Below are 27,259 nucleotides of genomic sequence, written 5' to 3' on the forward strand. Positions count from 1 at the left end.
GTCCATAACCATAAATGCTCATCCGTAGCTGGCTGATCTACCTTATATTTATTACATTACGTGTGTTGAAACTAGCACAGAATAAAGAGCAGATTTTTGGCCAATTTATTTATTATTTTTAATAATATTTTAATACTTTATGTATGGGTTTGCTTGAGTTGGGTTTGGTCTGAATTCAGTAAATTCGAACTCGATCTAAAAATAAAACAAGTTCAATTTTAATATACGCTCTAGCTCTACAATTTTTTAAACAAATTGGAGCAGGTCTAAGCAGGCCGATCGGGTCACGAGTTGACCATTTGCAGCCTTAGGCTCTCGCGAGAGTTTGCTTCGAAGACCCGTGACGTACTTGGTGTTCTTATTTGAAAAGAAATTCATGTGTGTATTAAGCGAAGCTCATGCTTTATGGGCCCACCTCGTTCCCTGGTGCCTGCTAAGCCGCGTGATCAGGTTTCTCCCTCACGAGTCTTATCTTTTAGATACTAATGATTGGGAAATGTAGGAGGGATGCAAACCCTGTCTTGCAACCCAGTTTGTTTAATGCTATGCACACCACCAAATCCCCACGTAAAACGCACTTGTTTAATGCTATGTATTTATTTAGCCAGAAGGTTTTAAGGACTCTATTTTTTTTGATGTCATTCAGGCTTCAGCTAAGATTGATCAAAAACCTGCGTCGCACTTTTCAAACTAAGTTCTTGGTTATCAGCTTGCATTAGGTACAAGTATGTTATTAACAAATTCCTAATCCAATGCACTAATAACCAACCAATTCAAAATTAATGGAATTTCTGCTTCAGCAGACATAATAGTTTCAAGTAGAATTCATATGCCATTGAAAATCATGATCTTTTTTTAAATTAAAAGTGATACAATTGGCCAAATGGCTAAAGTGGCCTAATTAGTAGTAGGTACAGTTCGGATACCGCAAATATAAATATAAATATAAATATAAGTCGAATGATTAAATTTTATCAGCACGTTGTTAAGTAGACACTAAATATAATTAATAGCATATTAATATAATTATTTATTTTTTTAAAAAATAAATAAGGTTATCAGCAGAATTGAATATTCTGATCTAAATTAGATAGTTGCCCATCAAACTTAGTACCTCTAGAAGTCTAGAACCGTGCAAAAAAAAGTTCCTGCTGGAAGGATTATTTATAAATATGTAATGAGCTCCTCCTTTTAAGAATTTTTAAAGTTCACACGGCATCTGTGAAATATTTAAAGCACGCCATCCCCTCATAGGATGATAAAGACAATGAAAGGACAGTGACGACGACCGTGAAGATTATGACGACGTGGAACACGGTGCCCACACGCGGCGCCGCGTGTGGGCACCGGCCACAGCGAAGCCGGCGAGGCCGGCGCAGCGAAACAAAGTCACCACCGGTGTCTTTGCGACGCCGTGGGTTGTTGGCGTGATGCATCTGAACGCATCCGAAAAGCGTTGTCCATTTGCTTCCGAGCTTTAGCTCGCAACCACCTTCCTTTCCCACTCCTTCCGGTTGGGATGGGCCCCCCTTTCTCTTCCTATGCATTTTTCCTGCAGACTAGGATTCAACATAAAATTTTCATGAAAGAATAAATTCTATTCTTACAATAAAGTTCAGGGTGGCTCTTGGCCTCCCTTGCAATAAAAAAACCAAAAAAAATGGTCATGAAAGAAAGCCTTAGGATTTTATTCTAGTCCCTGCACTGCCACTTCTTTCTTCAAACGGAAAGCCACCCTGCTTGATTCCCACTCTGTCATTATGCAATGCAGGTACTTAGTTATCATTTCGTTTTTTAGAGTCACACACTGCAAGGCGGGGAACAAGAAATTACCTTTTGAAATTGAAATCTCTATAATTTACGATTTCAGTGCCATACTTGAAGGAAAATAAAATAAGATTTTGTTTCTCTTTATCTTCTCAATGAAGTGAGTGATGTACTACTAAAGAATAATTATGACTTATCAAATGATTACCACTTCTATTATATTGAACTTGTTCATGAGCAAGTACTTAGTTATAATCTAACAAGTCGTCTTCTTCTTTTTTTTCCCGTGCGAACAAAGCTAACTAATTAACTGTGGCCGCGCAAGAGCTCAACTTTCAGACAATCGAATACCTCTTAAGACTTTATGAAAGTTGCTTTCTTGCAACATAGCACGTACTACACTAGTTTAAAAATGAAAGAATAATTATGAGTTATTGAATGATGCCATTTCTATTATATTGAACTTATTTACCATTCAGGTGCAAGGACTTGGCCTTCATCTTTCTTTCTTTCTTTCTTTCTTTTTTAAAGAAAAAGAACACATCTAACCATCAAGATGAAATTAATCGAGCCTTAAGGCAATAATTATGAACAAGGATTCCTTAGCAGTAAAGCAAAGCTGTAAAATTCTTGTCATTGATCTCCACAGTTCTAAAGAAATTGTGGCCACGCAAGGCCTCCAGCTTAAGACAAATAACCTTCTATTCCTGAAGTGAATTATTGAGGTGATGATGAGTTCCATGATATGGGGCTTCCTAATGTGTGTTTCATCGTATAACTGTTCATAATTACTTTATTTTTTGTGTGAGCAGAGAGGAAATGAGAGTGAAAAAAGGGAGAAAGTAAAAGATATCCATGACTTCATGAGCACTTTTGAGTGGTGGAAGAGGTGTGTGGTGAAAGACAAATTCACCATCATTTTTTTTGCTACAAAATTCCACCATCATTTAACCATCATCGGATTCAATGATTCATAGCTATTATTTCATAGCTACAAAACTCCCCTAAAATCCTTCAGGTAACCAAAAATCACCTGCCGTGACGAGACAAAAATTTGGTCCCTGTCGCTTAGGCAATAATTGTCAATGGCCTACGTTAAGCTTAAAATTCAGGCGGAGCACTAATAGCTCCAACGGTTCGAAAAAAAAAGAAGTAATTTCAAAAGCTTCGGCACGTGTGGGCTTCGTTATATCTCGCACGGTCAGGGGCATTTCTCCCTCTCAAATCCCAATTACTCGTTTTATAAAACAAAGAAAATGTTTGTATCCCTTTGTTTTGTTTTCTCACAGCAACTCCAAAGACCGAGCTCGCCCCTCTCTCTCTCTCTCCCTCTCCGGTTTCTTTAATCCTCGTGCTGTCTCCTCTTCTCTCCCCTCCCTCCGCGTTTTAACCCTTGGACTGGATCTCGTCTTGGACCGAAAAGAAGAGAAGCCGGCGGGCGGAGGAGGCCAAGAACAATGATGGGGTTTATGTTGTCTTTCTATTAATCTGTGGGTACTTTTGCTGGTACTTGATGGATTCCCGGCTGCCACATTCTGTGGGTTTCTTCGTTCTTGAAGGTAATCAATTCTTTTGCTGGTCTTCGATCTGATTTCAGATTTCTCTGTTGAGATCTTTACGTTTTTGTTGGTGTTGATCTTGGTCGCAGATTTATCTTCTTTTTATCTCCTATCTTTTTTTTTCTTGTCTTTGAGATATTTCATCTTCTTTCTTTCTTTCTTCTTATCTTGGTTATTTTGGAGAAATTTTGTCGTCTTTGTGGTTTTAATTGGTGTAAAAATGCGGATCGGGGCTGCATTGATGGAGATTTCTGATTCTTGTTTCTCTTTTGTCGCGATAGTGGAGATACCCATCATCTAAGGCATAATGTCGCTGTGTCTTCTTGCGTATGAAAGGGTTTATGATCTGAAAGGGTATACAGATCATTTTTTTGGCCATGAAAATGGTTATATATGTTTCTTTTCATGGCGTGTACGCGTTTTGGTTGAGAGGGCTTTTATTTTTATATATATTCATATTTGTCTGCGGTCCTTTTTTTTTTGAAGTACATCGGATGCATATCTTTGGACTCAAGAAGCCATAAAATGATTTAGGACATCAACCGTTTAGTTCATCTGGGCCTGCTAGAGAACCGAACCTTAGTGAAGGAAGGATCAGTTCATTTACTGTTTCATTCTTCGCTTCCTTTTGATTCTTAAAAGCAGGAAGAAGAGGGGTGTAGAAAGGATCTCTGAGGGTGGGTAAAAGGAGGGCTCCGAGAAGAGGTATCTCTATTGATCCACCAAGATGGCAGTAGATAATCCGCCCGCAAGAGCCCAAGGTGCCAGGGTGAGCCAATCTTCCTTCAGCTCCAGCAATGGTAATGCCACCCCTTTCCACTCCAGCAATGCCAGTGAGAATGGTGATGGATATGACAGTGATGGCTCCTACTTTGCTCCCCCGTAAGTTCAAACTTCCCTCTTTTTTTTCCCCTTTCTAACTTATATGCTTTTAGACCTCCATTTTTCATGTATTGTTAGCAAACCCCATTGCTACAGTTCATGAATATAGGTTAGATTAATCACGAACAGATGCTTGTAACTTCTATTTTTGTGAATTCAATATCTATATTGGCTCAAAGGCAAGGAAGGAAAATGTCTAATTGAAACAAAAAGATTTTCCTCAATTTCATTATTGGTCTATGAGAATTGAGCTCATGACCTTCAAGGTTCGGTCAAAAAAGCTTTTCAATTGCACATAAATTCAACCTTCAGGGACAAGTCTAAAATATTATGGCAGGACGTAATTCCCATCGCTTATACTGATACAAGATGCTTTTACCAATTTCTATCTTCTTTTTTTTTTTTAGTGTTGCAATCTGAGAAGAAAAGAATTTTGTTTCCAAGCTGTATTGTGATGCTTGCAATATGTAAACTCTTATTTTCTGCGTTACCCTTGCCCTTTTGCAGTACCCCAACAACCCTGTCAATGTCTATTCCACCTGAGCTTGCTGGTGCTATCCCTTTGATCAACAGATTCCAGGTATGCATGGAAGCTTTCCCCTCTTCATTTATTAAATCCTTCAAATTCTTAGTGCAGCATAGTGAGATTGCTGGGATACGTTGTACGTCCACCTGATGCTCATTTATTTGCTGTTGCATAGTTTGTTTTCATCAATTCGGATACTGCAGAAAATATTTGTTAGTTTTGATTGTGATGGGATTATCAGTACTGTTATTTCCCCTGTTTTTAAGCATTGCAGCTATCTCTTTGAGATTATAGATATAGTTTTAATAACCAGAACATGGGATTTATATAAATGAGAACTGGTTTCGTGAACTTAGTTATGAATTGTACAGTGGCATATCCATAATCGATATGCTCTATGGTCTGCTTCTGCTAATCAAATTAATCAGATCTTTTGCGCCATTATTGTCAATAAAATTAATCAAATAAAACACATGCTATTCTCGGGCCTACAAAATTTTCTGGGTAAGTAAAAAAGACAGTGATACATAAAATTGAGTGTTCTGGTCTGCAAGGAGCCACATGCTTACTTTTTGGTCATCCTCACTTAGCTCGCATATGGAGTCATAAGGAAGCGAACAAATAAATTTCAGCTTTAGTGCCTGTGGAATTTCACCTGGCAAGTGTCTTTTATTAAGTTCATCTTCCTATTGAAAGCAGCGACTGAAGTACACTTCAATTGATCACCATTTCAATTTCCTTACCTTCTGGTTAATAAGTAAAGTTTTCCATTTGTGATTGTTACTTCCCCTAATGTCAATGTATCCTGCCTGAAATCAGAGGTTATCTTATATTTTTCCTTCATTCACATTCAAAATGCTTTAAAGCAATGCTAAGAAGTCTGGTCGAGAAGCCGAACTATAATTTTTTTCTGCATTTCCCATAACATTGAAGACAATTATTTGTGCAGTAGGTCTCCATGTGTATGAGTATGAGGCCTGTTTTGTTATTTTTTCTTCTACTCTGTCTCTTTTCGAACTACTTAGTATTTTTTTTTGACAATGTGAAGCCACGTAACCTATCAGTTGGGGACTTTAATTTTGACAGCTTATGTTAAGGGGAAAAATGTTAACTAGTATCTTTAAGGTAACTTCAGTACAGCTTAGTCAGTGTCCTTTATAGGGGTAAGCATCTTACAGTGAACTAGATTGCTATCAAATACCTCTTATGCTTGAAAATTTTCATTTTCACCTGTGCCTTTGATGCCCTGGTGTCTTGACTCTGTATCTTTTACGGGACCTGTCAAAATTTTGCTCATATTAATCATGTTGAAGTTGTCTGTATCTGCTTTTATTGTTTTCCATTAGTGTTTAATTTTCTCTCTTTCTTCTGTAGGTTGAGGGATTTTTGAAATCCATGCAAAAGCAAATGCAATCCGCTGGAAAACGAGGGTTTTTCTCAAAAAAATCTGTTGGCCTTCAAGTTCGTGAAAAGTTTACATTTGAGGATATGCTGTGTTTCCAAAAGGTAGCAGTTTCTGTATTGCATTTACGATACCTATCTGAGAACAATAATGTAAAGAGGTTATGCATTCTGTATAGCAGTCTGATGTTCAAAATTTGAAATTTAACAGACCAAAAAGAAAAGAAAAAGAAAGGAATATAACATCAATGTATTGCTCTTTTTTTTGCCATTTTCTTTCAGCGTGTAGTGACTGTGCCGCATTCTTTGGCAGGATCCTATCCCAACTTCTTTGCTTAAAATCAGTAGTGATCTGGTAAACCGTTCCATCAAAATGTTTCAGATTATTCTAAAGTACATGGGAATTGATTCATCAGACAAAATAACTTTATTGAGTCTGGAAGAACGGATTGAGCTTGTTGCAAAGCTTTATAAACACACTCTGAAGCATTCTGAGCTTCGAGATGAGCTTTTTGCACAGATATCAAAGCAAACCCGTAATAACCCTGACAGGTATGTGATTTAGCCTTATTGCTTTTAACTATAAGTGTAGTCTTCCTCTGTTATACGTGGGATCTTGATTTAGCCTTATTGTACATAACCTCTTAATTTTTTTATTTTGTTGACTAATTTCTGCAGGAGCTGCTTGTTAAGGGCATGGGAGCTTATGTATTTATGTGCATCTTCCATGCCTCCAAGCAAGCATATGGGGGCATATTTATCAGAGTATGTTCATTATGTATCTCATGGGCTGAACACTGATCCTGAAGTCCAAGTCCTCGTGCTGAACACGTTAAATGCTTTAAAACGCTCAGTCAAGGCAGGACCTAGGCTCACAATTCCTGCACATGAGGAGATTGAAGCTCTACTGACTGGTAAAAGGCTCACAACAATAGTATTTTTCCTTGATGAAACTTTCGAAGAAATCACATATGACATGGCAACAACTGTTGCTGATGCTGTAGAGGTATTTACATGCATTTCTTCTTGTTGTTTTTCTTGTAATTTCTTATCATAGACTCCACTGTTTTTGTTAGATGTCACGATCAACATGTCTATATGATTTTTAAACCTGTCCAGCCATAAGGTGGTATAGGGGCTGTAGGCATTGTAAAAAATTCTCATAGAAATAGCTAAGCTGTTCCGATGCCAACTTGGTTATATGAGTATCGATTTTGTGGTTTCCTGGTGATGTATGGAGTTCCATCATGCTTGCGTTGCTACTAATGAAAGTTCATATGTATTGTTTAACAGGATGATTGATTTTCTACTTTTTATTGCTTTGTATATTAGCTGCTAATAAAAATGATTTTTTCTCCAGGAGCTTGCTGGGATCATCAAGCTTTCAGTGTACTCCAGTTTCAGTCTATTTGAGTGCCGGAAAGTTGTTAATGGTTCAAAGTCTCCTGATGTTGGCAATGGTAATTTTTTTTAATGATCAAACTTTTGACTGTAGAAAAGAAACACAATATTTCAGTCTCTATGGTTCTGGTAATACCACCTATCTAGACACAAAGTTTTTATGACTGTTTTTTTCTCAATTTTTTAATGGTACACAGAGGAATATATAGGATTAGATGATAATAAATATATTGGTGATTTGCTGGCGGAGTTTAAGGCAGCTAAAGACCGTAGTAAAGGGGAGATTCTGCATTACAAGCTTATATTTAAGAAACGGCTATTCCGGGAATCAGATGAAGCTGTGGCAGATCCAATGTTTGTCCAGCTGTCATATGTGCAGGTATTCATAGACTGATCAGCTGCCTGAAGTGCAATCATGTTTCCCTTTGATTCTGATGTTATCATCTGAATTAATTGTTTTTCCTTTTCTGGCAGTTACAACATGATTATATTTTAGGAAATTATCCTGTTGGGAGGGATGATGCTGCGCAACTGTCTGCGTTGCAAATTTTGGTCGAGATAGGATTTGTTGACCATCCTGATACATGTGGGTGAGTATCTGAGCCACCTTGTCGATCAAGTTACTTCTGTAGAATTGTTTCTTGGTTCTAGTGATTGTTATAAGAAGATCACGTTCTCTATTAAACCATAATGATTTTGCAGTGAATGGATATCGCTTCTTGAAAGGTTTTTACCTAGACAAATAGCAATTACACGAGCAAAGAGGGACTGGGAGATTGACATTATCTCTCGTTATCAGTTAATGGTAAGGTTGGAACAAGATGGTAACAGATGGAAAGTCAAGCTTGAATGACCCATATGAATCTTTATTTTGATCATATTGTCCTCTTGAACATTTAATTCCATACATCATAATGTCATCTCAAATCTTTGTTTATTTATTAATTTATTTGCATTTAAGGTCCAGCCTCTTTGTTTTCCAAGATTACTCACTGTTCTTCATCTTTCATGGCATGCATGGGTAGCAGTTTTCATAGAACGTTGACCTTGGACTCTCATATTCTGAAATCATAAAAAAGTCCTCATAGCTTAATTTTTGTTACGTATATATTTTTTGCCAAGTTTATATGTTTTTCCATGCAGGAACACATGTCGAAGGATGATGCAAGACAGCAATTCCTTCGAATCTTGAGGACCCTACCTTATGGAAACTCAGTTTTCTTCAGTGTGCGGAAGATAGATGATCCAATTGGTCTTTTACCTGGCCGGATCATTTTAGGCATCAACAAGCGTGGGGTTTGTCATAACTCATAACTAATGCGATAGTTTGGTTCTCTTAAAAGTTAATCTACACATACTCAAGTGATAGAAGTTGTAAACTCAATCATTCTATTCTTGCAGGTTCATTTTTTCCGCCCAGTTCCCAAAGAATACTTACACTCTGCAGAGCTTAGAGATATCATGCAATTTGGGAGCAGCAACACTGCTGTTTTTTTTAAGATCAGAGTTGCTGGTGTTCTTCAAATTTTCCAGTTTGAAACTAAGCAGGTTTTCCCATATATGTGCTGATTTCTTTTCTCAATTTTTTTTTGTTTTCAGATTGTGATGTTTCAAAGAATTGAATAATAATGTTTTGAAGAACTGGATAGTGATGTTTCTGAAGAACTGAATAATGATTTTTATCTAATTTTATACCATGCAGGGCGAGGAAATATGCGTTGCTCTTCAAACACATATAAATGATGTAATGCTACGTAGATACTCAAAAGCACGTTCTGGTTCGGGTGGAGCCACTCATGGTGATTTTTCTCAAACAGTTAAGCTGCCAAGCCTGGATGTATATGAAAAACGTGTGCAAGAGTTGTCCAGAGATGTTGAAGAATCTCAGAAAAATGCAGATCGAGTGAGTAATCTGGTTTTGCTTTCAATAATGCATAGATAACAGACATATTCTGTGTTTAGATCTTGTTCTTTTTATTTTTAGGTTGATTAATTACTTGAAATTTCATATCCCTCTTCTTATCTACTTAACCATATAAGATATACTTTTAAGCACAATTTCTAATCAAAGAGGCAGCGACTAAATATGGTAATCCTGTAATTCCCCTGGAGTAGAAAGTAAAAACTTATCATGCAACACCAAGAAATTGCTGATGTCTTTCTTGGAGAAAATGAAAACATGAATTTGAAAATAAATACTCATAATGGAGAGTTCTTAAGCTGCTCCTTGTTTGCAGATCTCAACCTCAAAACCCCAGCAAATCACCTCTTCACCCTAGTGGTCCACTAATTACTCCAAGAGCTCTCTTATGGCCATTCCCTAGGATAGCTCTGTATCTATGTCTAGCCACTTCAGAAAGAAGGGAGGTGGGATTTGCAATTAGCGTAATTTGTTTAAATTTATTCTCAAATGATTTGGTGATCATCTCCCTGATAACATTAGAAGAGATTAGTACTTGTCTCTGTCCACTGGTGTTCTCCAAATTGAAGTTGTAAGCAATTCTGTATATCCATTTCACAGTTAAACCCTAGAGGAGGGAACCCTAAGAAATCTTTGGTGTTACTGGTTTTCAATGATTATATCGTATAAATTGCAGGTTACTGTAAATTGTAAGATATATTTTAGGTTGGTAGAACAACCCTTGTAGCATACATGATGCAAGAGCATGATGGCATATCATTTAAGAATTTTATCAGATCTTGACATCTAGTCTTTGAATAGTTTTTCATCTTGGCAAGATCTGCAATCTCTTCTTTAAATTAATGGAATTTTTTAATTGAAATTTATGCCACTATCATTGTATCACAGCCTTTTTTGTTATTGTATCATTGTATCATTTTTCTTTTCTTCAAGACGTTTGATATATAAAATATCAAGCCATTCATATGTAAATAACTATTTAACTCTTCATACTAAATGGTTCTGGTGGTTCTTTAGTATGCAGAATTTAATACTTTTAATATTAGTTTGTATAGTTCTAATATTCAATGCCCATTTGAGTAGTTCAAATCAAGGTTCACTGAACCAGTATTGGGGACCGTATTGGCGACCTTCGATATGATACTAGTATGTCCTGTACCAAGCTGAGGTGTACAGGAACCAAAGGGAGGGAGAGAGAAAGAGGGAGGCATACTTTTTTGGTAGTGGTGACAGAACCTTAACCCTGGTTGCGGAGTCATCATTATCATGGAACCCTAACCCTAGCTTGTGTTGTCGTCTTGGAGCATTGAGCGAGAGGGAGAGGATCAACCGGTCAAACCATGCTAGCAACCGATCGGTCCGGTTTGATATGCCCAGAACCTCCCAGTTTGGGACCTATAAATGGACCTTGGTTCAAATAATAGTTTGATTTTTTTAGCACGCATGCAGGCACACACATATATGCCTCCAAAATTTCTGGCTGTTTTGTTTATGATAGTTTAATCTGAAACAACTAATGTTAAGCACTCTCTTTGTTTCTATTGGGGAGTTAACCATCTCATCATTATCCTTTATAGTTGTTTGAAGAATTGCATGCAAAACAGAAACAAGAATTGGAGATGCAGGAGGAATTGCAAGGGGTGAAAAATACATTGCAGTCTGAGAGACAAAAACTACAAGAAGTCATATGTGACCGTGATAAACTTAATGCACTATGTAGCGAAAAAGATTCTGCTTTGCAGGTACGGTCTTGGTTAACAAATGCAAAATCATTCTAGTATTTTTGAATTTTGGTAATTTCTACTTTAGGATTCTATGTCTCAATAATTTCTATGTAATATTTTACCAGGCTGTATTAGTGGAGAAAAGTAGCTTGGAGGCCATGCTGACAAAGCTGAGCACTGGAGGACAACTTTTAGTAGAGAATAATACCAAGAGGGAGTATTTATCTGGATCCGATTATGCTAGAGGAGATGGTTTGGTCATGAAGAGTACAAGGAATAACTGTAGTGATACAGAGGTGTTTGCTTGCACTCTTAGTTTTCATTATGTAGTCATGCATCGTGTTCAGTGCATTACACTGCACTATACTAGGTTTATAATATTAGGTTATCATCTTTCTACATGTATGCTTTATTGAATAAACTTCATGGGAAGATCTTGTAAAGATCCTCTTGGTTAAATTTCATGACCTGCTGTACAATATTTTAAAATTTGGTCGTTTTTCCTTTTCTAACACAGACATTAAGCAAAATTCAAGAGGAGTTAAGGCAATGTAGAGAAGAGCTTCATGCATCAAATGAAACTTCTAAAATGCTGTTGAAGGAAAAGTCTTTGCTTGAACAGAAAATCCAAATGCTCGAGAAAAAGAATGCTGAGGTTCTAAATGTCTCATGTTTACTATCTTTTGAGCTCATATACAAGGACTCATTTTTCATCAATTCTATTGTCATTAAATATGGATGCAATATGTATATATTTGTTTATATATATTTCTTAGATATTTGGTGTTAATCTGATGATTTAGTATGTGCTAAACCTTTCCAATTTATTCTTGCTTTGCAATCATCTCTAGAAATTCGCTAATCTCTTTTAAGTCTGGCTTTTAATATGCAGAAGAGTGTAATTGAAAAGAGTTTTGAAGATGAACGCAGAAAACTCAAATTGCATATTACAGAATTAGAGCAGAAGTTTGAAAGTATGTCACGAGCTTTAAATGCTGCTGAATCTACTCTTACAATGAGAAATGTTGAGCTGGATGCATTACAAAACAATCTAAAAGAGTTGGAAGAATTGCGGGAATTTAAAGAGGTAAAGTTATTTCATGCATTCCCATCAATTATATCAACTTTGATATTCTTCTTGGACTAATGTAACTAAGGCCATGTGAATGTTGAATTTTTTTATAGGATATTGATAGGAAGAATGAACAAACAGCTGAAATTTTGAAAAAACAAGGTGCACAATTGGTTGAACTAGAAGCACTTTATAAGGAAGAGCAAATTTTACGAAAGCGTTATTATAATATGATTGAAGGTTTGTATTTTGGACCATATTGTAGATTTATCCAGTACGAACTTTAATTTCAACTTTTATAATATTGTGCTCTATAACTCTATATTATTAGAGTTATATATATCAGCTTAGCATTTGAGTTTTATAAAATTGTTCTGTCAATAGCATATGATTAGAATAATTATAATAATTCGCAGATATGAAAGGCAAGATAAGAGTCTACTGTCGTTTGCGTCCTCTAAATGAAAAGGAGACTGCGACAAAGGAGAAGAGTGTTATCAACAGTATTGATGAATTTACAGTTGCACATCCTTGGAAAGATGATAAATCAAAGCAACATATTTATGACCATGTCTTTGATCAAACTGCTTCTCAGGATGACATTTTTGAAGATACCAAGGTAATTTATATTTTGAATTTAGTCATTATGGTATATCTCCATTTCGATCCTCAAATAATTTGCTGAAACTTAAATAATAAATTCACACATTACCAGTTGACTTTTATATCTACTAAATAATCATAAATTAGTGTATCTTATGAATTAATTTGGTTTTACTTTATAATGGCATGCAGTATCTGGTGCAATCAGCTGTTGATGGATATAATGTGTGTATATTTGCATATGGGCAAACTAGTTCTGGGAAGACTTTTACAATTTATGGTTCGGAAAGTAAACCTGGACTTACCCCAAGAGCAACGGCTGAACTTTTTAAAGTGATGAAACGTGATAGCAGCAAGTATTCATTTTCTTTAAAGGTAAAAATTTGTTTTTATTATTTAAATTTTTATATTTATCTTCTTATGCAAGATAATTATATTTTTTTGTTAAAATTGATTTCACATTTCTTTTTGGTACTACGGTAGCTCACGTTAGCCTGGCGTGACTTTTACCCTCAGCGTCAAGAGAAATAAGAGTACCTAAAGGGATTTCACATTTTTTTAGTCATTGGATTTCTCTTTATTCTTTTCTAATTATGTATATGTACGTATATGTATTTGGATATAATGCTATTTCTTTATGTTATTTTTTTCATTTTTCTTGAATTACGCAGACTGTGGTACATTTTTAAATTGTGGTACATTTCTTTGGTCGAATTTCTATACTATGTTAGCGGGGGAAGTGGGGGAGGGGAGTTCTTCTTCCTCCCTTTCTCCTCAAGAAAAAGAAAAGGTAATAAAAATTAACTAGCATGTGTTATTATATTTCCTTATCAAGACTGCTAAACCCTTATTCGATGCATGAAAATAAGATGTATAATGACCTCGAATGTGATAATTAACTCCCTTTGTTTCTTGTGTAAATATTGGCGCACATTTCAATTTGAAAAAAACACTTGGGAAGTGGAATATTCCTAAAATCTCCAACAAAGCAGTTGACTTCTAATTACTAAGCCTTATTTTGCCGACATAAAGGAGAAGAAACTAGATCGAAAGTTTATACTGAATCTGTTTGGCATGCTATACAGATTTTACCACTATGAAAAAACTTATATCATTTTCTTATGCATTATATCTCAACAGTGGTTTTAGAAAACCCAATCTTGTTTGAGGAATGCCTACTATTTTGTTAGTAACTTCTAGGAGTCAAATGTCTGGCAAAATTTGGAATTTCATATGCCTTAAGCCTTGTAAATAAGATTGTCTAACATCTTATGTAATTGGTTGATTGAGAATCTAACCAAATGTAAGATGAAGGTCTGTAAAGAAGTTACTGACAGTACCTAGACTTGTAGCTCCAAAAATAAATTGTTTGACCACATTTCTCATAGATCCTTTGTTAATACATTAAATTTCACTGGTTTTATTGTATAAACAATTTTAAGTTTGTTATGTATCTTGCCATAGTATTTTATGCTCTTAGGCTCTTTCTGTTCTTGTGCTGTTGTGTTCATGCGAAATTGAGTATTGATGATGAATTTTTGCAGGTGTATATGGTAGAACTGTATCAAGATACTTTGATAGACCTCTTACTACCAAAACAAGCAAAGCGTTTGAAGTTAGATATTAAAAAGGACTCAAAGGTAAATTTGCACTTACATTTTAGAAATGCTTCAATCAAAGTATAAAATTTTTCTATTCATTCTTCAAAAATAGTCAATGAGTAAAAATTCTTACACACAACATATATGCAGACATATAGATGTACATGCATCCATGTAGATGTGTATATGCATGCACACATACATAAAGATAGGCATGCACAAATGAGATGATCTAAAAATGCTTATAAGGGTTAAATTGGTGTCGAGATTGATTGTGAAACATCCAAATTCGTAGTCATCCATAACAATCATCATGGTGAATGATGGCATAATTGAAAAGGGCAGTATCTTGGCAACCCAGGCTTTGGAGTTCTGGAGCCTAAAAATCAATAAAAACATTGGCACATCTAAATTTTTGACATATGCGAACTTCTTTGCCAGCCTTATGTGTGCTCTTGGCTGCATAATTTTGTTAACATACTCAAATTGGTTGATATTGACAATATGAGACATCTAAAGTCATCAACATTATATATTTTTTATGTGCGTGACTTTGTGCAGGTGTGAAGGGGAATTTGTGTGTTCATAACCTAGAAAATCATGTGTCAACTATTCTGGTAGGATACACAATTAAAACTATAATGAGGGAGAAGGTCTATGTCATTGATGCTTCTAGAGCAATCGCAAGAGAGGAGAATGAGCCTTATCTTTTATAGTTCATGCTTTCAATAATTTTAAACACATCTTTTGGTTATAATGCTCTTACCTTCCATTTGATAAAGTCATAGTTGTTGTTGGCATATTATATTATAGACATTGCCCATGAACTAAGTTGGTACCTCACTGTATTAAAATAAATATTAGTTTTAAAAATTTACCATTAAAGGACTTCTTATGATGCAAGAAACTAGAAATGTTTTTTAAGAACTAATCTTTTAAATGCAAAAGCATGCTTTACAATTTGGATTATAAAGTGCTGTTTCGCTGAATACTCTTATTTCTTCAGGGCATGGTGACTATAGAGAATGTGACAATTGTCCAAATTTCAAGCTTTGAAGAATTAAGGGCTATTATTTCCAGAGGATCTGAACAAAGGCATACTGCAGGAACTCATATGAATGATCAAAGTTCAAGATCACATCTGATACTTTCAATTATTATCGAGAGCACCAATCTACAAACTCAATCTCTTGCCAGAGGAAAGGTAAAAATATGCTGACCATGGTTTAAAATTTCATTAAATCAAAACCAGAAGTTTTGGTTTTGGCCTGAACCTGATCTGAAACTGCAATCAGGTTCGGAGTTTAGTCAAAGCTTGCTTATAGGACTAAATTTAATGTACATGTATATCTTTTTTCCTTACCATTTACATTTTTCGTTTCTTTAGAAGTTAGGAAGCATTTTTCTAAACTAAATTTGAAAGCCTTGGTAACGTGGAAGTTATGCAAGGTCAGATTCCTATGAGGTTCATAGGGAAACTAAATTTTTCTGACATAGGTTTGGCTATCCTAGAGCTTAAATTTCATAGACTAATTATTAGATTGCAATGATATAGTATGCTTACGAACATGACCTTTTAAACATTTTATTTCTTAAAATTTTTTTTTTTTGAACTGTTTCAATGTAAAACTACTGAAATGGTATATCTAAACATCCTAAAAAATATGTTATGTACTTTGAAGTTATCTTTAATTTATTATTCTTTACTCATTATCTTTGTTATTTCTTATTTTTTTAAACTATAATTCACATTTTTAAATTTCTTGGAAATTTCCAACCAAACCAAGAGTGTGATCATTGGAACTAACCAACTGAAACTCATTTGATCCATCCATAATTGAAACTGAAACTGAGTTTTTAAACCTTGATATTGACACAGCTAAACATCTTATGTGCTTTCTTAAACAATTATATAACTGGAATGATTTTTGTAATGGATTTAGTATAACTAAAATACAATCATAGATTTTATCTTATGTCTGGTATCATTTGCTTAGTGATTCAAGTCATAATGGAGTAAGCATCATCTCAAATTTCAGATTCAAGATTAGCCTGGCAAGGGCAAAAATTTGTCCATTCATAAATTTCAGATATTCGAGAAAAATAGCAAGACTAGAAAATTAAAAAATATTTTTATATTTTATTCACTTTGGTAGGTTATCAGGGTTCAGTGATTTTTTTTACAAAATAGAGCCCAGAACAAGTTGACGATAAATTTGCAAAAAAAAAAAATCATGAATTATCTGTAAAATTCTCCAAAGATTATAATTGTGTGGATTTCATCAGGTCCAGAAAGAGTTGCGGAATAGTTGGAGAAGAGTTTAGTACAGAATTTGGCCACTATATAGGTACTCATGAATTTACTGGGCAATATGATTTCCTGGCAGATTTCTAACTGAAATAAATTTTGAATAGGAGCTTGGATAGAAAAAATAGAATTGATAATCTTAGTGAATCCATGACATCTTCAAGTAGTTAATACTGTTCTGAGCTCAAAGTGCTGAATTCAGTGTCTTATTATTTTCCTTTTTTTCCAAGCCAATTATGACATTTAATGTCATCGATTTGCAGCTTAGTTTCGTAGACCTTGCTGGTTCTGAGAGGATAAAGAAGTCAGGTTCTGCAGGAAATCAACTGAAAGAAGCCCAAAGCATCAATAAATCTCTTTCAGCTCTTGCAGATGTCATTGGCGCTTTGTCTTCTGATGGACAACATATACCATACAGGAATCATAAATTGACAATGCTCATGAGTGACTCTATCGGCGGCAATGCTAAAACTCTTATGTTTGTGAACGTATCTCCAGCAGAGTCAAACTTGGATGAAACTTACAATTCTCTAATGTATGTGCTTCTTTGATCTTATCCAATTATTTTTCTTGGAGCTTTTAAATTATTTAATCTCTCAAGGTTGCTTCATATCTGTGCTCGATGAGATTGATTACTGGCCAACACAGAGAATGAGATTTACCATAGAAGTACTATGATGTCGCCTGGTTTGATGGTCACCATATATGGTTTAAGTTTGGGTGCAAGTGATCTCTCTGTTACAAAATTCATTACATTTTCTTGAAGTGTGAATTCGACACAGACATGTTGGGTATTCTGAGTTGATAATATCATTCATTTGGAATGCTGTAATTTCACATTCCATGGTGCTTGAAGGTTTATTTAGTTGGTTTAAAATGAATTCAATTTCTAGATTTTTTTTTTTTTTGTATTCTGCTGCTTACCATCTTGACATGCTTTCCATAGCTGAATATGCTATTCTGTTAATTCTGTTTATCTTGAACAAATGTCAGGTGCTTCTTGCACAATACTTCCTAGTTTGATCACATAATTTCAAATGCTTTTCCTTTTTCCCCCAGCTTTAGCAATTGTTCTGTACATAAAATGTCTTATCTACATCTGTCAGTACATACCTATGTTCTTATAACTATGTCCCATGTATAGGTATGCATCAAGGGTGAGGTGTATTGTAAATGATCCAAGCAAGAATGTGTCCTCGAAAGAAGTTGTACGTTTAAAGAAGTTGTTGGCCTATTGGAAGGAACAAGCAGGGAAACGGGGCGGCGATGAAGAATTAGAAGATATTCAGGAAGTACGACAGTTACGAGAGAGAATGGATGGTCGGCTTTCCACTTGAAAGCTTACCAAAAGTGGCAGGTCCTTTCTTTGGAACGATGACAGGTCCTTTTTCTTTTGAGCAAAGACCGGTCCTTTCTTTTGAGCCACCAACATTTTGTACTGCCAGTAGCCTATCTCTACTATGCTAGGAGGTAGCAATCAGTGGTCAAGCATCTACTAACAGGCTTCTAAAGTTTATATTCCAGTCAACAGCATGTGGTGAATGTTGTTTGAGAAAGCCCATACTTCTTGTACAGTAAGAAATTATATATGCAGCAGCGCTTATGTACGCATAATTACATTATCCATTTATGAGAAAAGTTCTTTATAGAATTGTTACAGGTGCACTCAAGATCATACGCATCTTTTACGCAAATGAAGGTATGTATATCACCTACCTCTCTCTCTCTCTCTCTCTCTCTCCAACTTGTTGCAATGTCGAACAAAATCGCTTCCTGTAACCGAAGACTGTATATGCATTGGATTTGGATTAGACCTGTACAAATTCAGACCTGGACTTGATATGCAATTTGGGTTCAGGTCTGGTTCTGTTCCTTATCGGGTTCAATTTAAATTTGAATAGATCTATACAATCTCCCTCCAGATCTGTAAAATTCTTAGGATACTTTATGCCTAGTATTTTCTAGGTCAGATGTTGAGCATTATTTTCAAAATGAGATATTTATGATGCCGTGACTAACAAATTCATGACAAGAACTTTATATTCATATTACTTGCTTTTTCTCATGGTACCAACCGTTTCCACCTGATAGAAACTAATCAACAAGAAAAGATTTTTTCAGTTTCTTTAACAAGCCATATTGGTTCCTTATCGTTGGTTGGAGTGAGATTCGAGCACTGGTGGAGAGAAAGAGAGGTCTTTTTCAATATTGTTGTATATTTGAGAGTATTAAATATTCTCTATATATGTTATGCTACCTCACCATGTACATCTTCACTTGCATATTTTTCATTGATTGTAATTGCAAAGTTGTTGAATTGAGTTTGGATCCAACCATGATCCAGTAAACTTACCAGATTCAGTTTTGTGATCTAAAACTATTCTCTCTCAGAAAATTATACCTAACGATCAGATTAAGTTCTTGGGTTTTTAATAACGTTTACAACCATAGCATCAGCAGAAACTACTACAAAATTCCGTCTGTAGTTGTTTGTTTTTTTGGTGGGTGATATCTGTAATCATTCACCTTTGTTCAAGAATCATGGTTCTGCTGTTGTACACAACTTACGATAATAATCTGGGTGATGGGGTGGTTCTATTCAAGAGCATCAAGAGTCACCTGGTATCCAGAATCACGTTCTTGGCAGGAGTGAGTTTGTAGCATGCACCAAGGGTGAATTGGGTTAGTTTATGGGCTAAACCATTCTCTACCCAATTTTGATAATTGAACTAGGTGCAATCCAACTAATTGTCTTTCGTTCGAAGCTGAGATAATGCGCCCAAAACGTTTATGCGGATTTTAAACTACTTAGATAATTGAAGTACTTGAGGCATGAAGTGGTGAAGCCCCCACTGTTTATGCTGCATAGCTCTTAGTACAAACTCCCGCACAAAGTAAATTAAGATCCAGGTTACTTTCATTCAAAGCTGAGATAATGTGCCTAAAATGTTTTTATTTGAGGATCAGATGTAATTAACTAAAAATTATCAACGAACAAGCATCTATGTTTTAGTTTGATCTGAATGTATGAGATATCTGAAAATTTAGTTGTATGGCTGCCACTCAACAAAATCGTCAAGCCTTCACTGCATCTCTGGATGACTACTTCAGCCACCGAGTACCTTTTGTACCATAAAATTAACTTGAATGAGCTCTTTTCGCAAGCGCAAGCCCCTGAAAGATTGCTGCTGCTGTGTAAACGTACAAAAATTTAATGGGCAGCAGCATTCAGTTCCTTCTCAAATAAAGCTTCACATGGCAACTAGTTTGTTGATTACAATAGTTGAGACTCAAAAGAGGAAGCGAACTTTTCAGCGGGATCAGCGAATGCTCCCAAACAAAGAGCAAATGAGGAAGCGGCTCGGTGCTTAATGGAGAATGGATGGTTTCACGCTGAAAACTAGGATGGTTAAAAGGAGACAGAATTGGTCAACAGCAAATGCCTGCTTCACCTTTCAGACAAGCGATTTGTTAATTCAACTGCAAAGATAACTCCTCCTCGTATCACCAAAAGGCATTCCTCGTTTGGGAAGATCTACAGCATTTGAAAGCGAATGTCCGGGCCACTAAAATGTCCGGGTTACCCCTACATGAGTCAACTTCCCCTAAAACATTTATTAAATATTCTTGGGAATAAAATCTTGGCTGTAAAATGAGATATGCGAGGGCCCATGCTTTATATGTTATCCCGATGGATGGAATCCACTAGAAATTTGGTTTTTGTCGAAGGCATTTGTGCCGAGAATAGTGGGGTTGATATTCCTTTTGCTGTACTTCCTCATAATTGCATGAGGTGATCTCCTCGTGTTTTAGGACTCCTGGACTTTCTAATGTTGGCTCCGGTGAACATGGTCAGACCTCATTCTTATGTGGTAATGGTGCAGTCCGCTGGCCAGTTTTGGCCTGGGATAGGATCGTCTCGTACACTTGGCTTTCAGTATATCCCGGCAATGTCATTGGAATTGCTATTCCGTTCGAGTCCAAGAATTAAGTTATCAGCAGCCCAGCTGGCTAGTAGATTCATGACACTTATGTGATGCTGATAAGTAGGGCTTTCCTGATTGAGGTAGTACTGGACCTGCTTTCAGTATTCATCGAAAAGCAGTGAGTGGGTCTGTACTAGACCTGCTTTCAGTATTCATCGAAAAACAGTTCCATTGCCCCAATAACATGTTAATTATATACTGCCTTTGCATGAACCACATCTTGTTGTTGTCCCTTCGACTATCACAAGGATATTTGCCATGAACGAGTTTGTTGCATTGATTAAGAAGTGGACCTACATATGATGATAGATTGTTCATTGGTGGTTGATGCTTATATAAAAATTTAGTGTTTATTCGGCTCTTTGGATGATTGTGCTGTCATAGATGTTTAAGTGATCCTCTAATACTAGGGAAGGTTGTTCTAATGCATACTTTTTTTTTTATAAACATACTGTTTTTATTATTATTATTATTATTTGCAATAGCAAAGACTGCACGCTGATGATTTCTCATCTATCTTATGGAGGACTAAAATTACTTGGTATCATCATTTGGAACGATGACAACAGTTTTAACACCAAATTCAGAGAAACTAAAATGACAGGAAATGAGCAGTTGTTAAAGATTTGAATTGCCTAGCCTACACTGGCGCTGGTATTGAGCTCATGAGATTAGGGTGCTGAGCTGCTTGATGTAGTCAACTGAAGTATTGTGGAGATTGAGGTGCAGTTGGAGAAAGCTAACAGCATAGTGCATTTGAGGTATTGAAGGCAATGATATCCTGGTAGAATTGGAGCGACAAGGACACGTTTGTAGTTTATCCTGGAAGTTTTTGGAGGAGAAGTTAAGACATTGAAAGATGCAAGGGAGATTTTGAAAGAGTTATTAATTAGCAGTTCACTCCAGCGCACCATTCTGGCAAATAAGACAGGCTCTCTCTCAAGGTGATGTTGCAGTGTTCAGGTGACAGATTCTGCTGATTTCATATTTTTTGAATCTGATATAAGAGGGTTGGGACTATACTTTCCTAGCGATCTCCAAGCCAATTGGTATTTTACTTCTGGTTTATATGGCCATGTATTCATTTCAGATCTTAGTTCTAAGGTAAAACTATCATGCAACGTTTCCATCTAATTCAAGTATTGCTTGCTTTGTGCCTGTATCGAATAATTGGCAATCATAGGCTCGTGACAAATCGAGTTGTTTGCTGGTAACTACAAGAAGCCAGAGTATACGATAATCGGTAACTAACTATAGTCCACACCCAAATTAAATTATAATTAGTACTGCTGATCTACACCCACACTTGCCTCTTGGTAGGTCAAGCTTGCTGTTCAAACCATTAGCATGATTAATATAATTTTACATGGAGGTTTATAGTAGTTGCTTTTCACTTGTGCTGTTGAACCTAGAAGGAAATCAAGCATTATAGGTGTTATCTGCAGCTGCTAGTTGAATGAATGGTTGGCAAAACTGCTGCAATTTGAGTTTTGTAATAATTATAAGTAAAAGAATGGTGGATGTCATGATAAAAGAGAATTTGGAAAGCCTTCTTTAGAAATGAAAGAATGCAAATATTTTTCAAGGATGCTATCATTCTGTTTGAAGCCAAGAACATGTCTATAAGTAAGCTAAAGACAGTAGAATCATATGGGACATAGAGCATAGAATATTACACGTGGAAAAGTTAGTCCAACATGTTGCTCATTATATGCTGAATAATGCTATGGAGAATGTATGAAACTTTAATTCCTTTGTGTAAAAAAAGTTCCACAGTACAATGCTGAAAAAACTTCTAGCCCTATTTGAGGTGCATTTTCTTCTGAGGAGGCGAACATTTGCCACTAAATTGTGCTATGCAGTTATAATATTCTCTCTTAGAGGAGAACTTTGACAATGCTTTATGTCGGAGTTTCGACTAAAATGGTTTGCATCTTTGTTGAAATCACCACTTGTCCCAAAAGCTTATGTTCATAGGACAAGGTAGATTTATTTATATATTATATATTTTCTTACACTCCCTCTTACATATGGGCTGGACTTTTTTTTAATGGGCGAGCCCAACATGTGAAATTTTTTTAATAATGGGGTTAAAGAGTGCGGAGACAGGGTTCGAATTCAGAACCTCTGCTCTGATACCATGTTGAAATCACCACTTGTCCTAAAAAGCTTAAGTTCATAGGACGAGGTAGATTTATTTATATATTTTATATTTTCTTACACTCCTCCTCATATATGGGCTCGACTTTTTTTTAATGGGCGAGCCCAACATGTGAAATTTTTTTAATAATGGGGTTAAAGAGAGCGGAGACAGGGTTCGAACTCAGGACCTCCGCTCTGATACTATGTTGAAATCACCACTTGAGGTAGATTTATTTATATATTTTATATTTTCTTACGCTCCCCCTTACATATGGGCAGGACTTTTTTTTAATGGGCGAGCCTAACATGTGAACTTAGAACGTCTACTCTGATACCATGTTGAAATCACCACTTGTTCTAAAAGCTTAAGCTAATAAAATAAGGTAGATTTATTTTTATATTTTATATTTTTTTTCAATCTTTACACGTGACTACGAGCAATTTTAGGGTTCTGAAAAATCTTGAGGTCACGGATATGATTAATCAACTCCTATGTCAAGGGAGCACAGAAATTTATATCATGATCGGAATTCATTATTTTAATCAAGTAAAAAAAAATTGAACTTGTGGTTCCTTGGTTCAGTGAATGTTGACCAAATAGGCATCCATCGAATAACTTGTCATTGCATTTTTTTCTTGATGCCTACAACTTTTTCATCTGAAGGCATTGTTTTGGCGATGAGCTGTTGGTTATTCTCTCTAAAAGCATTATTCTCTTCATGGTTGAGTTTAAATGCTCAACTGATATCTTAAAAGATGATATGCATATTGGTGAGTGTTGGCAGAGCATGCATTGACTGAATTCAGTGTATCTTTCACTAGGGCTTTTGGGGTTATGGATGATTTAATACCAGGTCACTTAAATCTGTCTCCTTTTTCAAGTATCTCTCAGTATTTCGATAGATTTGGGATAACATTTAAAATACGAGAGGTGAAATGTTTTTCTTGTCTGTATTCTAAAAAAATTTACATTTCCATGTGGAGTTTGCATAAAAAAAATATCCGCTTAATTATTGATTTTTAAATGAAATGTCAAATTTATCCTCTCTTTTTTTTTCAGAACGTACATATTTTTTAGGTGTCCCCCAACAATTTTGCCCCTGGATCTAAGTAAGAGGCAGACAGTAGTCAAAACAAATGTGCTTCGGATGTTCAAAACATATTTGTTGGGCATTTAGCAAATGTGTAATGGAAGTTTTGATTTTGCTTATTATCTGTATTATACTTATACCCAGTAGCAAAATCATCTGAGGACGGCTAAATTTGTATTTTTCTGCAAAAAAAATAAATTGGACTATTTTTTGCAAAATCAATAATTAAGTGGATTTTCTATTCAAAATTTGCTGTTTTCGTTGGGTGCTCTCATGGCATAGTGACTTTTAGGTTGTTCATCCTTTTAATGTGTTTTCGAATTCTTGTGGTTATTTTTATAATGTTATTTCAAGAATATGCTGAATAAAACCAAAAATTATGAAAACAGTAAAAATCTCATTATACATTCTTTTGCTACTTAATGGATTATCCAAGATTTGTTGTTATTGGTAGCACTATATGCTTAGATACAATGAAGTGGGCAAAAAGAAATTTAACACCTCACTATGATTTCCCATGTCATGGTGCACATGTAGAATGCTCAGCCTCAATATCAAACATAATTAACACAGGCCATCAGCAAAATAGAATGTCTGTAAAAAATCTTAAAGCAAATTGATGACAGTAAAGTTGATCATACCATGTTATGGTTTTTGTTATGTCAATCCAGAGCAGTTATAAATGGAATTGGAGAAGGTTGTAATTCTTGGCTACAACTACTGCTAGCAAAAGAATGCAACACACGTATTCCTTCACCTGAATTATCTTTATTTAGGCATTTTTAATCATACTTGCTGAGTGTAAATATTGTACGAGCAAGATCCTTGTTTCAACTATAAAAGAGGGCTGGCATTTTAGCAGGCAATATTCATACTTGGACTTCAGGTGTTTTGTGAAGGTTGTAAGGTTTTAATTTAAACTGTAATTATGGTCATTCGAATTGGAATTATTGACTTCACCAGTTTTCGCCATGAGCTTATAGGTAATTTAGTTCTTTGAATGCTAAAGCTTGCTCGTTGGCAATTTTTTTTTGTGCAAATCCTAGACTGTAGTGAAGAAATTTAGCCAAAGATAGTTCAAGAACTCATGCCTCCACCAGAGAAGTTGCAGAAACCAAATTGCTGCTGTTGTGGTGTCAATTTTTTTGACATTGAGTAAACTGCTCATTTTTTAACCACAAAAATTATTATCGATTGGTCGCCGAAGGTTTTGGACTAGGTAAGAAGCAAGCGATAGTGCTGCAGGAGCTTACATGCATTGAATTCTTTACTCACATGCATTACATGCCTGTAGTATTTGAATTGGAACTACTTATTTAACTTTTGAAAAAAGTCCTTATTATTCCCTTCGACATGATTTATCTATACTGAATATTGTAGTAATGGGCAAACACATGATCATCCTCTGACATAATCATAATTTTGAACTCCCCTATGCAATATGTTTGTTGTATGCTTGACACAACTCAACATCAGCTCCTACTCTCTGCTTCGTATCTGCTTGAATAATGAGCATCGTAGACAAAGTATATTTGGATAAAAGTTTCATGCCGATCTTTGTCGGCAATGCGCTGGTCTGGTCAGACGGCAATAACATCTTTCACAAGTACTCCATAATCCACTGAAGTAGGCTTTCATTTCCAAATGGCTAGCAGTGAACCAAGCTTGAACTAGAAAAGGAATTAAATAGCATAAAATGCACATAAGAAGCATAATGAAATAAATGAAAGCTAAGTCAATTATTCACAAACAAGACATGGTGTGTAGGCTTGAACACTATATATCCTGAGACTTGACAGAAAGCAGTTGATCTTCATCAAAAAAAAAAGACAGATAAGCAGTTGATAAACCCGATCCACCAAGATGTCTTCTTTACATAATCTGCTGTGGGAACATCTGAGTGGTAGATTTTATTCTATGTTGGTTGATGTTAAGCATATTTACCATATCATCGATAATTTCTTTATGAGTCTTGATACACTTTCCTTACCAGCTATATTGTTGCTAGGCTATATATCAATGTACATATTGTTGTAACATTCAATACAAGATACATAGATTTCATCTTCTTCCCTTGTTTTCACAGTCGACGTATGCTGGATCTTGTTTTGCATTTTGTTCTTTCCCATTCCTCTAGAGTTCTTTGAGTTAATAATGGCTATGAACCAGTAAAACATTTTAAGGACCCGGAAACAGACATACTTGACGGATTATTAATTCTACCTAATTAATCTTTTTTTTTTTTTTTCAATTTCGTGATCAAATGTTCCATTCTTCATGTATATTCATGGTTTTTTACTCTTTTAAGAGAAAGTAAAAAATCATCAAGATATATAAACATCTAGCCATGAAATTATAAAAAAATAATAATAACAGACAACCTTCATGATGGAGAAGTCTAAACTTTTCAGGTACGTAACTTACCGCGCCACCGAAGTTCTTCTGCAAGCGGGGGGCAGTGTTTGAATCATGCAAAGGCCTTATGTGAGAAGAAGAGAGCAGAAGGTAGCCAAGGACAACTTGCCGGCAACCTACCGAACTGAGGCAGCCCCTTCCGAAACTAATGCCGGCAAGTCATCCTTGGCTGCATTCCACTCTCCGCCTCTTCACGTAAGGCCTCCGACGAGCTCCGTCGCAGCTCTCGTTCTCATCTTCCGAACAGGTAGGTTTGCAGCACTCTCTCCTCTCTTTCACCATCTCGCAATCCTTTGTCCCCTCTTTTCTTTTCTTTTTTTTTTGGCACAGCTGGTCTGCTTATGGAGGTGGTATTTATAGGCACGGCCGGCTGTTTCAATGGCGACTCAATGTTCCAAGTCGGCCATAGAAAGCCAGTGGAATGGCATGGAGAGATCTTGAAGAAATTCTCACAGGCTCTGTGTGTGTGATTTGTGATGCCAATCCGTCTGTTTTTCTTTTTTGGGTGGACATGCTGCGGCTGAAAACGGGCCAGTTTTGCCTTGTTTTATGGGATAGTGGTGGGTTGGGGTGCCCCACTTCCCATAGTCAGTTGCCTTTTCTAAAACGTTTGTTAGGCTCTTGAGGAAATAGAATCCTCCTCATTGGAGGAAAGCTTGAGATATGGAGGGGGGCTTGCGCCAGCCAACGATCTAAAGAATAGATTCGGGACCGACATTGAGAGATCTTGACTTCGGCGGCTCATTCAAAGGCAGCCGTAATTGGGAAGAGTGGTTGATAACCCCCCGATTTCGTGCGTTAGGTGGTTTCCCGGGATCTCATACCAGGAATTTGTCGAAAGAATGCATGATGTCAAAGTG

The 27,259-nt window shown here is 36.0% G+C and overlaps 1 protein-coding gene and 1 long non-coding RNA gene across 2 annotated transcripts; one reads left to right on the forward strand and one right to left on the reverse strand.

The window, feature by feature from the left end:
- Window positions 1-2,984: 2,984 nt before the first annotated feature.
- LOC103702248 (kinesin-like protein KIN-14I) lies at window positions 2,985-18,416 on the forward strand. The gene is made up of 24 exons (XM_008784577.6): window positions 2,985-3,326; window positions 3,972-4,208; window positions 4,716-4,788; window positions 6,109-6,240; window positions 6,449-6,687; window positions 6,814-7,141; window positions 7,496-7,595; window positions 7,734-7,915; window positions 8,011-8,126; window positions 8,239-8,341; window positions 8,680-8,832; window positions 8,938-9,084; window positions 9,239-9,439; window positions 11,035-11,199; window positions 11,307-11,477; window positions 11,699-11,836; window positions 12,074-12,268; window positions 12,367-12,493; window positions 12,670-12,872; window positions 13,049-13,231; window positions 14,401-14,496; window positions 15,464-15,661; window positions 17,029-17,300; window positions 17,910-18,416. The coding sequence occupies exons 2-24, from the start codon at window positions 4,054-4,056 to the stop codon at window positions 18,100-18,102; spliced, it is 3,870 nt and encodes a 1,289-aa protein (XP_008782799.4). The 5' UTR covers window positions 2,985-3,326; window positions 3,972-4,053; the 3' UTR covers window positions 18,103-18,416.
- A 6,861-nt stretch (window positions 18,417-25,277) lies between these two features.
- On the reverse strand, window positions 25,278-27,193 carry LOC148700730 (uncharacterized). Its single transcript, XR_015971430.2, has 2 exons — window positions 26,409-27,193; window positions 25,278-25,795 (listed from the first exon to the last, which is right to left on the reverse strand). It is a non-coding gene; the product is annotated as an uncharacterized LOC148700730 (long non-coding RNA).
- Window positions 27,194-27,259: the final 66 nt, after the last annotated feature.

The sequence above is a fragment of the Phoenix dactylifera genome, chromosome 11 (assembly GCF_051530095.1).
Source record: "Phoenix dactylifera cultivar Ajwa chromosome 11, Ajwa_hap1_PhDact_Kaust_v1.1, whole genome shotgun sequence".
In the NCBI taxonomy this organism is placed as follows: domain Eukaryota; kingdom Viridiplantae; phylum Streptophyta; class Magnoliopsida; order Arecales; family Arecaceae; genus Phoenix; species Phoenix dactylifera.

Bases quoted from the DNA above. Each gene is read 5' to 3' on its own strand.
- LOC103702248 (XM_008784577.6), top strand. From the start codon at position 4,054: ATGGCAGTAGATAATCCGCCCGCAAGAGCCCAAGGTGCCAGGGTGAGC. The intron at 7,142-7,495 runs GTATTTACATGC...TTTTTTCTCCAG, and splicing joins CTGTTGCTGATGCTGTAGAG to GAGCTTGCTGGGATCATCAA. The intron at 8,833-8,937 runs GTTTGTCATAAC...CTATTCTTGCAG, and splicing joins TAGGCATCAACAAGCGTGGG to GTTCATTTTTTCCGCCCAGT.